General features: G+C 57.6%; 1 protein-coding gene across 3 annotated transcripts in view; it reads left to right on the top strand.

The window, feature by feature from the left end:
• Window positions 1–16,150, top strand: part of NTN1 (netrin 1) — a 174,410-nt gene that overhangs the window by 118,906 nt on the left and 39,354 nt on the right. For all 3 annotated transcript variants that reach the window (XM_044391844.2, XM_044391845.2, XM_026520974.3), the window contains exons 4-5: window positions 7,494–7,643; window positions 10,212–10,265. In XM_044391844.2, coding sequence (XP_044247779.1) covers window positions 7,494–7,643; window positions 10,212–10,265 — 204 coding nt within the window. The remainder of the gene's footprint in view (window positions 1–7,493; window positions 7,644–10,211; window positions 10,266–16,150) is intronic.

The following is a 16,150-nucleotide window of genomic DNA, read 5'->3' as shown; positions in this document are numbered from 1 at the left end:
TCTGGGAACCATCTGTAAGACCCGTGCCTTCCGCCTGGGCTGTAAATCAGGTGCAGGAAGGCTATGGTTAACTAGATCACGGAGGGTCAAATAACCCAGCTTGGGATTACGGGGCTCCCCTCCCCTTCCACTTCCTGCTGTCTGCACCTCGATCCAAAGGTGGCAGGGGAGCGGCGAGGTAGTGGAACTTGAAACATTTATTCTTTTGTGCCTTGTTAGCCACTGCTGGGAGAAAGGAAAGCGTAGTTGTGGGGGAGGTGGACAGACAGACAGCTGAGATGCGGTTTGTGCGTCATCTACGGACGTAAATTATCCTCGCTCCCTCATGAGCGTGCAGAATTTAGGAGTGGGGAGTGTTCCGCATGGAAGTTGCTGATGATCTAGGATGTGAGGGGATTATCTTTCCTGCTGCCCCACTTCTTCCCTCCAGGGAGGGGATTTGGCCCGAGTTTGTGCACTGAATGAGCAAGTGTTTATTGAGCACCTGCTGCATGCAGGAGGGGGGTGGTGACAGTGGGGACCAAGGCTGACACATTCCCTTGGAGCTAGCTTTCTGGAGAGAGGTTGATGGTAAACAAAAGAGAAAAGGTAAGTAGAAGATTATATAGGTTGTGGTGAGTCACGTGGAGGAAATACACAGGGCGGCAGGAGAGTGTGACGTGGCGCGGTGGGGAGCCACTCTGCAAGGTGGCCAGGGATGGCCTCTATGAGGACAGAACATTTGAGGTGAGACCTGTGATGTGAGGAGCAAGCAGCCTTGAGGAATCTAAGGGAAGCACAGTACCAGGGTCTGGAAGTAGGAAAGGGAGCTGAGGTCGAGGCGGGGCAGCTCCTGAAAGCGTGGACAGGAAGAACACCCCATTCCAACAGTTGTAGAAGCCATGGGGGGGGGGGAGCCAGGAGAGGAGAGACTTGAAGTGATGCATGTGGCCTACTTTTTAAGATGCTCCTTCTATGAGATGTGCCACAGATGGGAGAAAATGTTTGCACATCACATACCCGACAAAGGATGTGATTCACAATATGTAAAGAACTCTCAAAACTCAACAATAAGAAAACAGACCACTCAGTTAGAAATGGGTGACATATTTGAACAGGTACTTACCAAAGATGCACAGATGACAGTGTAACTATGAACCATCATTAGTCATTAGAGAAATACAGATTAAAACCATGAGATACCATTGCACACCTATTAGAACGTCGAAAACACAAAGTACCGACAATTCCAAGCTTCGGCGTGGATGTGTATTAACTGGAACTCTCATACACTGTTGGTGGGAATTCAAAATGGCACAGCCACTCTGGAAAACAGTTTTGCAGTTTCTTATAAAATTAAACATAGATCTGCCATAAAACCTTGCAGTCTGTGTCCCGTGGAGCACTACTGGGCAATGAAAATGAACAAACGATTGATTGACACAGCAGCCCAGACATGTCTCAGATGCATTTGGCTGAGTAAAGGAGACCAGTCCCGAAGACTCCATATGGTACCTCCATGGTCACCAGGAGTTGGGGTGGGGTTGCTGACCACAGAGGAGCACGAGGAACTTCTGGGGAGAGTTGGAATGTTCTATATCCTGATTGGGGTGGTGGTTATAGGTATCTGTGTATGTGATAAAACCCATAGAACTGTACGGTAAATAAAGTGATGTTGCTCCGTGCAAATGAAATGATGACGATGACGACGATGATGGTGGTGGTGGTGGTGGTGGTGAGAAGCTGCTTCCATCAGGCTCTCTGACACCATGTCTTTGGACCTCATCTCCCGTTAGTCCCAGCTCTGAGCTCAGTGGGCGACCAGTGCCCCTTGGGTCAGCATTCGCTCCTGCTCTTGCCTGGCTTCCCTGAACCCCAACTGGTCTGCCACCTTGCATCAGGTCCCCTGCGTTCTGGAACACCCCAGGGGTCTTGACCAGCTTCCATGTTTTTCTTCTTGGTGGCCAGTCCTCTTCACCCCGTTTTGGGCAGTGGAGAAAAAGCAGGTTCCTGGACACCCCTTAGGGCCTGACATTTTTTCTCCCCGGTGTCACCTCTGGGTGAGGGGGTTCCCACCGGGCTTCCCCCAAGAGGCCCGACACACATACAAGAGACAACCCTTCGGATCTGAACCTGATTTTCTGTGAAGATGCTGACCCTCTCTGTCTTCGTGCACTACTCTCACCTGCACTGAGCATGCTCCAGTCCTCCTCCCCCTCCTGATGGTCCTCCCTTCTTCCCTCTTCCTCCTTCCTCCTCTCTCCACCGCCTCCTCCCTCCTCCTCCCGCTCCTCATCTCTCCCCCTCCTCTTCCTCTCACTCTTCCTCCCTCCTCTCCTCCCCCTCCTCCCCTTCCTCCTCTTTCCTACTCTTTCTCTTTCCTCCTCCCTCTTCTCCCTCCCTCCTCCCTCCTCCCTACCTGACCTCCCACTGCAGCTGGAGCTCAGCCTGGCCCACATGGAGGGTCCTGCCTGTCTTCACTGTCACTGTGGCTGGCATCCAGGCACACCGAGCAGTCTCAGCAAAGCAGAGAAGAATGTCTCGTGCTGGCCCAGCACCACGGGCAGACATGGCTCTTGGGCGTGAACGGCAGGCCTTGGAGCCCCAGGTGGCCTCCTGGTCGGCTCTTGGGAGCAGCCACACTCCCTGACAGCGTGATCAGGAACCCCAAGCTGATGGTCTGCCTTCTCACAAGGCCAGCGATGGGCCTGGGGAAGCCGATGCTGAGTCAAGGCTTAGTGCAGAATGTGTGGGTGTGTGAGCCGTGATGACCTCTGAAGTAGGGTCGGTGCTGTGGTCGTTCCAACTTCCCCCTCCGCCTGAGCAGCTCCACGGCGTCTGGGTACCAAGCCACCTCCCCACTCCTCCGCAAGCATGTCCCCTGGAGGGTCCTGCCTGCCCCCGAGGGCCCCTGGAGCCAGTCTGCAGGAAGAGTAGCCAGATCTCCTGATGGGAGCCCAGAATGGGTTTCCAAATGCCATCATGTGAGTTGTGGTGGAGGAGGCTGGCCTCGGACGCGCATCCTCTCCTATTGGAGACTGTGGGCCTTCAGGGACCCAGGACAGAGGGCGTCAGAAGGAGCTGGGAGAGGCAGTGCTGGGGACAAGCAGCCCGGGATCAGGACTGTCTGCCTTTTGGGTCCGCTTTGCCAGGGCTCTGGGTGTGGACGGAAGGCCTGGTGCACCAGGGAGTGTGTCCTCTGGGCCGTAACTGCGGTGACCTCTAGCAGTTCCGGGGACGGGGATGCTGCCTGGGGCCCTGGAGCCATAGTCACCAAGCATGGGACCGTTAAGGTGGAAGAGCCACCTGTGGTCCAGAGAGAGCAAGGCACCAACCCAGAGTCACACAGCAGTCCTGGCAGGACGGGCCTGGACCTGGGTGTGCTGACGCCTCTAGAAACCCGTCTGTGTGCCCTGAGCTGGCTGTCCCTGACTCATGGCCTAGAGCAGAGGCTGCCTGGGCTCCCCTCCACGCCGGGAGGCACTCCAGCCCGCCGCGGGCGTGAGAAACCTAATTGTGCTGCCTTCTCAGGGCCCTGGGCTTCCGTCTGGCCTCACCTTCCTCTATGGAGAAGCCCTCGGGGAGATCGGTTCCCATGACCAGGTGCTGCCTGCCCCGTGCACACAGGGTGACCTGCCACGGAAGGGATTGACCTCCGAAAAAGTGGCTGACTTCCAGGGAAACGGGAGTCGCCAGATGGCTTTCCAGTGGCAGGAGGCGCTCTGCCCCAGACCCTGTTCTCGGAAGGATGAGGGAGGCTGTCTCCTCGTCCCCTCACCAGACTCCTTGCCCGGGGAAGACCTCCACTCCCTTCCCTTCCACATCCCCCCACACCCCTGCTCAGCCCCGCCCTTCTGTTGCCCTGCCCGCTGTGGTCCCAGGTGAGCCTGTGCGATCTACGTGTGTTTGTATCTGTGTGGGTCTAAGCATGTCCGTGTGAACTTAAGTTTATAGAAATCTGTGTGTGTGTCTCGGTCTGTTTCTGGGGTGAGCGAATACAGCGGGATCCCTTTGGCTTTCTCTCCCTAAGGGTCGGGACCCGGGGCCTCCTTTGTAACTGGTGGGCTCAGACTTCCTTCCTTGGACCTTGCCAGCTGCTTGTCTTGTCCCAGGCTGCAGGGGAACCCACTGTGCAGCATGGTCACCTGTCACTTGTCCCCACACCTTGGAGCTCTCACCCTTCTTTGCATAGAGGATGTAACTTGGGCTTTCCTTATGTGTGGGTTTTGGAGGGATGGTCCTTGCTTTGGGGCTCTGTTGCTTGGGATCGAGAATGATGCAATGCAAGTGTTAGGATTACAATTGGCCCCCAGGTAACAGAAAGCCCGCCAAGCCAGGTAAGCTAGGATTTCTCCTTGTAGACCAGGAAGTGAGAGGGGGCTGTCCGGAGTGGGTGAGGGTCTCCATGATGCCCTGAGAGATCAGGCCCTTACCGCCTCCCTTCCCCTAGGGTTCTTCTGGGCAGCCTGCAGTCTCGTCCTCTGTGGCCGTGCGGATTCCATAGGCTGGTGGGAGGAGCCGAGGGGACGGTGTGTGAGAGCGTTGGACGTGCTCAGGTGTTCACAGGTATCCGGGCGGTGGCGCTGTGCTGGAGACATGCTCGCCTCTGCTCATGGTCCCACTGCCCTGGAGGTGACCTGAGCAGCCTTCTGAGGCCCCCACCCCCTTTGGCACCCCGATGGCTTCTTTTCCCGGAACAGTGATTTTTCACGGAAGCACAGCCAGCCTGCTTGCTGCCTCTGTCAGACCAGGCGAAAGGGCCAAGGGCTCACAGTCTCTGCAAAATCTGGGGAGAAAGATTGGAAACCAAGCAGCGAAGCACCCCGTTCTTTAATCAAAGGATGGGCCCGGAGGACAAGCCAGCTTCCCACCATCGCTGAGGATGGCCCTCGCCTTCAGCCGACGTCAGCTGTCACCTGGCACCCCCCCCCCCCGAACCCAGCAGCTCAACAGCCCAGGCAGCGGACAGGTCACTAGCTGCAAGGGGCCATGGGTGAGGACTGTGCCGTCCGCCCACGGCAGCCCCCCGAGATTCTGCTCCGGACGGCTCCTGCTTTGGGAAAGGCGACCTGGGCCTCTGGGTGACTTGGCTCTGACCCTTCAGGGCCTGAGCAACCTTTGGTGACCTCCTCCCAGCCAAGCACTGGGATCCAGAAGTTACTGGCACACAGCTGTGTTCCGTCAGCATGGAGGAGAGGAGGTCTTGGCACGAATCTTAGCATTACCAGCAGGCTTGCAAAGCAGGTCACGGGAGGTCAGCTGGCATGAGCCTTGGGAGTGCGTATCCACCCGGCACCCCGTGGCCCCCACCAGGCTTGGGACAGTGGGGTCCTGTGCTATGGCCCTTTGCTTTCACGTGGCCGTGTCTTAAAGATGCTGCCTGGGCCCAATGTGCCTTCCCACCGCAGGAGCGGGATTTCAGGGCACAGGGAACGGTCAGAGGGCTTCTCCAGACATCCCCTCCTCACAGCATCGTCCCCAGCCTGAGTCTTTTCTCACCACAGAAGAAGAGAAAACGAAAGACCAGACCATCGGGGGATGAACTTGAATTTAGGGGAAATTGAAGAAGACAAGTTCCTAACAGAAGGATTTACTGCTGTTTACAGGGACGAGACAGGGACAGCGCCATTGTCCTCCCGTGGATCCTGCGACAGGAGAAACCCGCTGACAGCCCCTCACTCCGTCCCGGGCTGCCTGTGTGGCACCCCCATTCCTTCCATCCCCGGCCTGTGTCCCCTGCCCTCCTCTAACCTGACCAGGGGGCACCCAGGGCCAGGTCCCCCACCCAGAGAGCTTCCAGAAGCTCCCACATGTCCAGACACAACTTTGACAACAATTCCTCACATTCCTCTCCTTTCTGCCTCCCGCTTCCGACTTCTCGTCGGCCACTCTGGGCCCCGGGCCGGCTTGGGGGGGTGGGGGGGCCGCGTTCTCATTGGCAGGCTCGTGCCTCCTCGAACAGTGCTGGCTGGACACTCTCCTCACACTTCTTTTCTTGGGTGTTTTTTTCCCATTTGGAGCAGAAACACTTAGCAGCTTCCTGTAGATGCCCCCCTCCCCCCCCCGCCTCCTCGCCCCACACCCAGGCTTCCCTGGGGAAGGGGGTGGGCAGTGCAGGGAGAGGCTGCATGTCTGCCCCCTTCATCCTGCCTGCCCCCCCGCCCCCCGCACCCTGAGCCCACCCCTGGATTCCAGGAAGCAGGATTGGGCTGGGAACTCGGGTGCCCCGTCTGTGGGCACAGCTCCTCTTGCCCGAGCAGCCCGGGCTTGGTGGGTGCCTTGGTCGCTCGGGCTGCTGTAACAGCACACCACAGACGGGGTGGTTTAAACAAGCGGTGTGTTTCTCACGGTTCCGGAGGCTGAGAAGTGCAAGGTCAGCGCACCCCAGGTCCGTGTCTGGGGAAGGCCGGCTTCCTGGAGCAGGGGCGGCTTCTTGCTGCGTGCTTGTGCAGAGAAGTCCCTCCCTTCCTCTTCTTAGAAGGGGGCCCAGCTCCATGACGTCATCTCAACCTGACCACCACCTGAAGGCCTACCTCCTGGCCCCATCACACTGGGGTTTAGGGCTTCGGTGTGAATCTGGGGAGATACAAGCGTTCAGTCCGTAGCAGTGGGGTTGCCCCCCATGATGTCCTCCGGCCACTCCATCACTGGGATCACGTCCTTGGAACACAGGGAGGGACCCTGGGATGCAGCACACACCAGGGTGGGCCACCCCAGCTCTCTAGCCTGTTCCAAACCGGGGGAAGTGGTGTAGGGTCTGCTCTGGGGTACAGCAGCCCCTGACCTCGGAGTCAGGACCTCTAGCTCCCAGCATGGCCGCTCCGTTTCTGCGAGGCCCTTGGAGGGTCCTTCCCCTCGCTGGTCTCTGCACATCTAATCACGGGGTTGAACTAGGTGACCACTGCGGCCCCGGGTGGCCCCTCGGACCTCCTGGCTGCCCATCAGGGTGGGCGCGGCAGCCTGGCGAGTCTCACCTCTCTGGCCAGCCCGTCTGACCTGGGAAACCCCAAGGCTGTATCGGGTCCCAAACCCCACGCCTCCCACCTGGACGGTAGGGAAGGAGGCCTGGGGCAGAGGAGCGGGGAGATGCAGACTTACCCTGTGGGGGTTCAGACCCCTCCGCTTGTGATCGGCCTGTGGGCTTTGCCCTCCCGAAAACATCCTCGAGTGCCGGCCTTCCCCTCTGGGCTTTGGAGGGGCTCCCTGCTCTACTTCCTGGCTGCCAAAACGGCCTGTCATGGTGGTCCATTTTGATTTCCATTCCCATTTCCAGGGAGGCAGGTGGCCGGTGATCAGAGCTTCTAGAATGTGTGTGTGTGTGTGTGTGTGTGTGTGTGTGTGTGTGTGTGTGTGTGTTTGACTGGGCCTGCCCCCCCTCACCCCCGTGCTTCCCCCCTCCTCCCGGGTATGGGGTCCATGGGGCGCCCCGAGGCGGGGCGGGATCGCAAGGGAGGGGCCGGCCACCCCCCCCCCCCCCGCCTCCCTCTGAGCCTCCTGTCGTGTGTCCTCCACAGCCTGCGATTGCCACCCCGTGGGCGCGGCCGGCAAGACCTGCAATCAGACCACGGGCCAGTGTCCCTGCAAGGACGGCGTGACCGGCATCACCTGCAACCGCTGTGCCAAGGGCTACCAGCAGAGCCGCTCTCCCATCGCCCCCTGCATAAGTACGTGCCAGGCGCCCTCCGCCTCCCCCTCCTGGCTCTGGCTGGGCCGTGGGGTCAGAAGCCCTCTCTGAACCCCGCTGACGTCCAGCGGGTTGAGCCTGGGCTCAGCCTGGGAGGGTCCTTGCAGAAGCAGCTGGGAGCTCAGCAGAGGCAGCCTGCTCTTCTCTGTCCCGATAAAGACTGAGTCTCCGGCTCCCAGGGGGAAGCAAGCCCCTTTCCTCCACCCAGGGCCTAGTCCCATAGTCTGCCTTGGCCCCCAGACCTGGGGTGGCTTATTCCAGGGGTCAGGAGCTGACGCTACAGGCTCGAATGCGTGGCCCCCCCACGGCATGATGGCTCCCCTTAGAGTCCTGGGGGCCCCTTGGACCAGCTGTTAACCCCATAGTTGCTGGAATGAGAGGAGGGGGCGAGCAAGACGGCGGGGGCCACCCAGGGGCCGCGGCTCGGAAGGGACTTAATATTTTATAACTGCTAGGATCGTACCAGGTGTTACGAATGGAGACTCAGCCTTGGTCAGAAGTCAAGCCTGGCTGGGAGCCGGCCCCTGGCCCTTGGCCTTCTTGATACCGTGTGCAAGGCTGACCTAACCCAGAAGGGAGAGCAGAAAAAAGAGCGGATCCCAGCTAGGTAGGCAGGCCCGACGGAAGAGGTCTGCTTCTGAGGAGCCGGGGTTAGTTAGCTGGCCCGGGGATTTGACCTACCACCTGTTTTTGTGGGGCTCAGTGTTTTCTTTTAATAATTCTTTAATGATTGAAACCAAAGTCAGAAGACGAATATTTTATGACACGTGGAATGCTTGAAATGAAAAGTGAGTGTCCATAAAGTGTTAGGGGACACGGCCATGCCCGTTGCATACCTGCTGTCTCTGGCTGCTTTGAGCTCTGCAGCTGGGTAGCCACAGCAGGGACCGTATGTATGACGTGCGGAGCCGGACATATTGACCCGCTGGCTCTTTCTAGGAGAGTCCGCTGGCCCAGGCTGGTCACAGCGGTCCAGTCGCAGCGGATAACCCAAATCCCGGCCCCAGGAAATTGAGCTCCGTATCCATGCATCGCAGAACACCTTGACACGGTTTTCACGACCACCTCTACTCGTCAGAGTCTCACAGCTTGCAGAAACCCTTCTCTTCCATCTATCCAAAAAGCTGCCGAGTATTTTTAGAAAGCTGGGAGGAAACCCAGCGCTGCCACCGGGGGTTGTGAAAACATCAGAAAAACAAACGAGCTCAGAAGTGGCTGGGACCGCCACTTCAAAGCCCCAGGAGGAAGGACCTTGAAACGGAGCTGATGATCCGCAGTCAGGGACAGAAACCTTGGGAAGCGGGAATTCTCGCTCTGCGACCTGCCCTGGCAGAGGCCAGGCATTCCCGCCAGCACTGAAGACTGGCTCTCCACACTGGGGTTGCTGGGAGCTCTTGCTGCGGCCGCCACCTACAGGCGCCGAGACCGTGTTTCCAGGGAGGGGGCTCCTGCCTGTCGGGTCACAGCTCTGGGAGCCGGGCCCTCTGGGCACCTCCCGCAGCTCGCGCGAGGCCCAGGCCTGGTGCTGCACATACCTGAGCCATCAGGACCACGGAGCTCCCGACAGCTAAGAGAGGGCCTGGTCTGTGGTCTGTTGCTTACGGTGACAGGCCACCTGGGGCTCGGTGCTGATAAAATCCCACTGAGGGCAAGAGCGGACCCCCGAATGGAGGGCTGGGTCTCAGGCATGCCCCCAGGCCCGAGCGAGTGTTGCGTCTTGACCCACCAAGCCACAGGTCCCAGCTGATCCTGTCTGGGGGTTGAAGGAGGTCTTACCCTGAACAGTCAGATAGTGGCCAGAGTCTGCGTGATTCGTGGAGACCTCTGTGGCCCCCCTGTTCATGTGGTTCCTCACCGGAGGAGGCGAGGCCCTCCCCTTGGGGACTTTTGGTCGATGCCTCGGCGTCTTTCCCAGAGACTGGCGGAACTTCCCCGCCTTCTCTGAGCACAGGGAGGAGTCAGGAGCTAGTAGGAAAGAATTGGCATTCGAGGTAGAAAGGGCACGACCCCAGGAAAGCACCTGCTTCTCTCAGGCCCTTGGATCTCCCTTAGTCAGCCTCTGGCCACCGAGAAAAGTGTGAGCCCGTGGGAACCTGAGCCAGGGGTGCAGACCCCTCTCTGCATGTGCGAGGCACCTCCCAGCCCCCTGTCATGCCACCCTGCCACAGAAGCCCCCCCCCCCCGCCAGCGGGGGAGGTCCGAGGGGAGCAGTCACATCCTATGTGGGGGGCTGGGGAAACCCCATCTGCTGCCGCAGGGGCCCAGCCCAGTGCAGGGGGCAAGGTCAGCCCTCCGTGCTGTGGGCCCACCCTGCCTTTTCTCCACTCTTGTCCCTGCCAGGTGGAGGGACAGTATCCAGAGGAGAGCAAGGGCACGTTCTGGGACCGTGCCGGCTTCCTGCAGCTCCCTGACCCTCGTCCTCTGGGGCTGAGGAGTGGGGAAGGGAGGAGGGCCCAGGGGGGACTCTCTGCTCTGCTCACCTTCTTCTAAGGTCAAAAATAACGTCTTCTTACCTCGTTTTCTCTTCCTTCCATCCCGAACTGCACAGAGATCCCGGCGGCACCACCGACCACAGCCGCCAGCAGCGTGGAGGAGCCAGAAGGTAGGCGTGTCCTGCTTTGCCCTGGGGACGGCAGGGGTGGGGGGGTCAGAGCTGCTAGACTCCTCAGAACCCCCATCGGGGCGCTGCTGGGTGTGCGTGGTGCCCCCCCCCCCGCCCCCGGGGCTGGATTGAGAAGTGTGGAGCCACAGGGCATTTTTCCGGTGAGGCCCTCTCCAAGAATGAAAGGGGGAGCTTCCTGGCACCTGCAGGCCTGAGACCCTCAGAGCTGCCTTCCTCCTGCTCGTCCAGCCTGGCTCGCAAAGTGTCCGTGTGCCCAGCACCGCCGGAGCTGGGGCTGCAGAGAAGGTGGGGATGGGGATGGGGTTGGAAAAGGCATCCTGAGCCCAGGGGTCCACGAACAGGATTCAGGGGGCCTGGAACCCGGATAGGGACAGCATCACACCCTCACTGCGCCTCACTTCTGCCCGAAATTGAGCGCTCTCTCCGTGGGCCACAAACCCCCAGCAGGGTGGGCAGCCCGCAGAAGTCACAGCAAATTGCACACCGCGTTCGAGTCGGGGCAGAGATCAGGAAATACCGGGTATGTTCGCTGTGGCTTCATAATGACGGAAGTTACTGGCCCCACTGCTAGACCCTGATTTATAACCATTAATAAAGAAGCACGTATATTATGTAACTGTATCGTAAAGCTGGGTTTTTTGGAAAATATTTGGATAGGTATATTTCAGGATTATTCGTTTCCTTTGTACTCTTGGGTGTTTTTATTTTGCATTTAGAAATATTGCTGGGAGCAAGGGTCCCCGGGCGTCCCCAGACGCTTGGTCCAGGAGGGGTTATGCAGCCTGGGCTTTGGGCGCAAAGAGAGCTCGTGGCCTGGCTAGAGGGGGCGCCTGCCTGGTGGAGAGCAGGCCAGGCCTGCTGTCAGGTCAATGGCCCTCAACCAGGACAGGACACAGGAGCATTGCAGGGAGTGTCTGAGGCCACACCATGGAAAACCACAGAGATCCTGGTCTTGGGTTGTTGGGCAGTCTTCAGTCCCCTTTGGTGGAGCTGCGGGGGGACCCTTCCTGGGGAAACAGCGATGGGAAGGCATCGTAGAGAAGTGGCATCATTGAGTACCTGGGAGGCGGGATGAGGGAGCTCTTTCTGTAAAAACATAATTCAAAGGAACCTCCCAATTAGCCCAGCTCTGGGGCGGTGGGGGGTGGGGGGAACAGTTTGGAAGCTGGAAGACACTTCCCTTTGGCAGAGTTTTGGTGCTTGTTTCCTCCTTGTGACATGGGTCCCAGGCAAGCTCCTCCTCGGACTGGTGTGCCAGCTGGTCCAAGGGCAAGGCGGGTCCCAGCCTGTCTGTCGCCTCCCTGTTTCTGGTCCTTGCAGCCTGGCTTGAAAACGTGCAACCATCTCGCCTGGGCAGGTGGAAGTCTCCTGAGCAACTACATAGAAACACTGGTAGCATTGGGCTCGGAAAAGTTTTTCATAGCCGTTCTTTTGATTTCCTGTGACTTCTCTTGCTTCCTCCTGCACCTTTCAAATCACGACTTCAATGAAGCAGGCATCCCATAAAGGCCCTGACAAAGCGCTTTCTTCATGGAGGGGTGAAGCAGGCAGGTGTGATGCTTGTCCTGGTGCCCGTAGCTTGTGGCCTGAACCTTTCTGACCTTCTCCGGGGCTCTCCAGGTGCCCGGAAGTCTCTGGGGCGCCCTCCAGAGAGCTGAGGCCACCCCCAGGCCCGGAGTGCCAGACTCTGGAGCCGGCCAGCACCATGCAAAGCCCGGCTCGCCTGTCTCAGCTGGCCGGCACATTGTGGGCAGGCCAGGGGCCCCCTGGGAAGCAGGCCTGGGAGCTCATACTTCTGAGCCTGTCGATTCTCGCTCCGAGGACCCCAGCAGCTGTAGAAGGGCTGCACCCTCAGGGGCTCCCAGGTGTGGGTGCTGGGCTCGGGGGTGACCTTACACACGGCCCATCTGGTAGCCTTTCAGCCCTTCCATTTTTCATGGAAGAAAATTGGGTTTATATATAGTGTTTGAATGGGGAAGGTCTCTGTACCAGGCTGCCTGAGAAAAGCTTGTTTACTTTTGCCTGTGTAATGGAGAAGAGTTAATAAACCGAGAATTTGTCCCAAAAGCTGACAGACATAACCTCGGCCTGAACCCATCCCGTCGAAGGGCCGGCTCACTCAGGGAGCGCTGTCCACCTGCTCACTGAGCTGACTGGGACCCTCTCTTAGGGCAGGGAGGTGAGGAACGCCATGCCCGTGTGAGGTCTCGGGCCCCCGGGGTTGGGGGTGGGGGCCCTGGAGGAAACCGGGTAGGAAGGGGATCGGGGACCACCCACTCCAAACCCACCTACTTATGGTCACAGAGGCCTCCACCCCCCGGGGCCTAAAAGAAGGCCACCTGCCTTCCCTTGCCCTCCATGAGCCCCGAGATGGTTGTTATCTGCACGCTTGTTTGGTTCAGTGGAAGGAGGGAAGGAGTGTGGTTTGGAGCCAGGCGATCTGGGACTCATTCTCCGCTGGCTGTGAGGCCTTGGACAGCGCATGGACGTCTGTCGGCTTCCCTGGAAGAATGAAGGGCTGGGACCACTGGGGCCCTCCCTGCCCTGCTTCTCCTGGTAGGAATGCCCTTCCCCTCCTGCTGAGCTGGCTTTCCCTTCTGGAATGCCTGCTGGCTCTCTTCCTGCCTCTGGCAATAGACTTGTCTGCCGTCCCTTACAGAGCTCTCGGCAGGCAGAGATGCCTGGGGGACTGGTTGACAACTGGCTGCCCCAGGCCTGGTCTGGAACATTTGCCACTTTCCCTGGTGTAAACACTCCGCCAGTGGCCTGTCTCCCCCCAGCTGCGGCCCTTCGAGGTGCCTCCTGCCATCTGCTCCGGAGGGGGGCCTGGAGAGAACTCCAAGGAGCGCCGCAGCTGTAGGAAGGGCTCTACCCTCAGGGGCTCCCAGGTGTGGGTGCTGGGCTCGGGGGTGACCTTACACGTGGGCCCTCTGGTAGCCCTTCCATTTTTTTGTGGAAAAGAATCGGGTTCATATACACCTGCAACCTGGATTAGCTTGGCTCTTTCTCATTTTTGGCTTTCGTGTTGCAAGATAAGGCATAGGTTGGGTGAGTATGGAAAACCAACTGATAACACCTGAATTCAGTACTGGTCGGGGCGGGACAGTGGGGAGGGAAGAGCACTGGTTAAATCGGGAGCCCGGGGACTGACTTCTGCCTGATCTGGTTTCCTGAGACAGTTGTGTGCCCCCTCCCCCCAGCCTGTATCCACGGGGATACATTCCAAGACGCCCGTGGATGCTTGAAGCAACAGATAATAGGGAGCCCTGTTCATACTCTGTTTTTTCTCGCACAGGCATACCTGCGGCCGAGTTTAACGTATAAATCAGGCACAGTAAGAGACAAACAATAACTCATCATGAAATAGAACATAGCAACAGACTGTAGTAAAAGCTATGTGAATGCGGTCTCTCCGTCAACATAGCTCACTGTCCTGCACTCGTCCGTCTTCCGGGGAGGAAGTGAGACGGGAAAGCGCCCGCGTGGGGCATTGGAGGAGGTGAATTGAGCCGAGCTGAGGTCTCCCGCCTGCGCACTTGCTCACGGGGAAGGTGGGATTACGGCGGGAGTTATGGGCATGAGGGCAGGTGGGGAGGGTCAGCTTGCTGGAGGCCTCTTGAGAGGACCTTGGGAGGGAACAGGGGGCACTGCCCGGGGCGGGGGTGGGGTGCAGCTGAGGGGGCTGCTGGGGGTCCTTGTCACAGCCTTCCCAGCAGCTGCTGTGGGACCCTGAACCTAGCGGAGAGTTGAAAACTGGAAGTCGGTTTAAGGTCAAGTGCTCGACTTCATGATAGCCGAAAGGTGGAGACAGCCCAGATGTCCATCGCTGCTCGAATGGGTAAACCCAGTGGGGCACGTCCATACGGGGGACGAGTATTCAGTCATAAAAAGGAATGAGGTAGTGATACACGTGAACTAGGATGAACCTTGAAGACCGTTTGCAGAGTGAGAGAAGCCAGAGATAAACGCCCGCATAGTGTATGATTCCATTTATATGAAATGCCCAGAATGAGCAAATCCAGACGCCAGAAGTAGATCAGTGGTTGCCAGAGACTGGGAGGCGGGAGAAATGGCGAGTGATGTTTGATGGATATGGGCTTTCCTTTTGGGGTGGCAGGAAGGTTCTGGAACTTGACAGTGGGGATGGGTCCTATTGTGAACGTGCTTAATGTCACTCAATTGCCCCATTGAAAATGGGTAAAAATGGTAAATTTTAGGTGTATTTTACCACAATTGAAAAAAAAAAAGTTACGTGCATAAGGTCAAGGGTCCAGGAGAGACATGAATCTGGGTTGCTTGGGGTGGGCTGTGTGGAGAGCAGGAGCCATGAGGACAGGGTCCTGGGGCATAAGCAGCGATGGGGGCATGCTTGCCCTCCTATCCCCTTGGTCACTGGCGGAATTTAGAGGCCAGGGGGTGTCTTCGAGCACCTTCTCATGTCATTTCCACGCAAGAGTACCTCAGCTAGGACATGGGGACGGCAGACGGCCTCTGTGCTTTCCAGACAGTCAGCAGGGGCCATGTTCCCTCCCGTTATGTAGAAAAGGTCTGGCCACACAGCCTGCATCCTCTTTCTCCTTTGGGGGTCACTGGCGAAGGATGGGTTTCCTGGGCCTTCAGTACTCCTGCTGTAGGAGAGAGGGACCTGTGGGTCCATGGGGGGAGGCACTGCTGGCAGGAGCTGGGATCGCTGACCACATAGGCAGCCCATGCCACTTGCAAGAACAGAGTCTGTTAATGGACGGAAATCCTGGTTTTCAAAGGCGGTACAAAACGGGATGTTAGACTGTCCGGGATCAGCTGTTTCGGTACGTGACCATCAGAGAAGTATGACCCCCAGAAGAGGTTGCACCAGACACATGATTAAAGATAAATAGATTCTGGCTCAGTGAAGAAGGGGAAGGAGACGACATTTATGGAATGCTTCCTCTGTGCTGGGTACTTTTCTCAATTATTACCCGTTAATTATCCGTTCCCCTCAGAAGAGGTGGGCACTGTTATTAGCCCCCACGTTACCCAGGAGAGACTGAGTCACAGGGAGGTTCATAAGGTATCCCAGGCAAGGTCTCCTGGCCTCGGAGTCTGCGAGTGGCGTTGACCTCCGTGTCATTCTGTCTCCAGGGAGCTATGCCGGTTGGCCAATTTAGGGTAATTTTAGATGTATCTTCCTGGCCACGTGGTAGCATTCTACCAAGACAGAAGACAAACTGGTGCATCTGTAGGGGCCGAGCACCAAGGTAGAGGTGGAGGGGGCAGCCGGTTAAAAGCTTCCGGTTTTTGCAGGTGCCTGTTATAGTGTCTCTAGGGGGTGTGGTCGGTCGGCATGTGGGGCTGGCGTAGAGGACCATGCAGAGCTCTGTCCCTTTGGTCACAAGGCGGCCCTGAGTGAGACGGGGCAGATGGATCTGCTTATAGGAGAAAACAGTTTGGGTGGGGGAGCAGGTGCCTTTCTCACACACGGGGTGATACTTGCATCCTAAAATCACGGCATTACAGAACCTGCTGAAAATTGTTACAACGGGCAGGTGCGTGGCCGGGAGGCCATTACACAATGAACATTCAGAGGGCAGTAAGTTTTCTTACGTATCAGCAAGAACTACATAAAAACAGAGTCCTAGCAAGTGATAATGTTAAGGGGATGTCTGGCTGCAGTAAATGATCAATGAAGACACAGCATTTGTATAATGGAAACAGAATTCCAATTAGAAGAGTACCAGAAATACCAAATGTACAGAAATAAATGTAGCATTAAAAGTACAGAATGTAGATTTTTACAAAGGGTAACACTTTTCTAAGGGACACTATGGAAGACCAGGAAAAAAAGGAGAAAAAAAAAAAAAGGAAGATTTTAGCACATTCTGGGA

This window comes from Ursus arctos, unplaced genomic scaffold, assembly GCF_023065955.2.
Source record: "Ursus arctos isolate Adak ecotype North America unplaced genomic scaffold, UrsArc2.0 scaffold_14, whole genome shotgun sequence".
NCBI lineage: Eukaryota > Metazoa > Chordata > Mammalia > Carnivora > Ursidae > Ursus > Ursus arctos.
The sequence above is the reverse complement of the archived record's forward strand: the minus strand, read 5'-3'. Positions and strand labels throughout refer to the sequence as shown.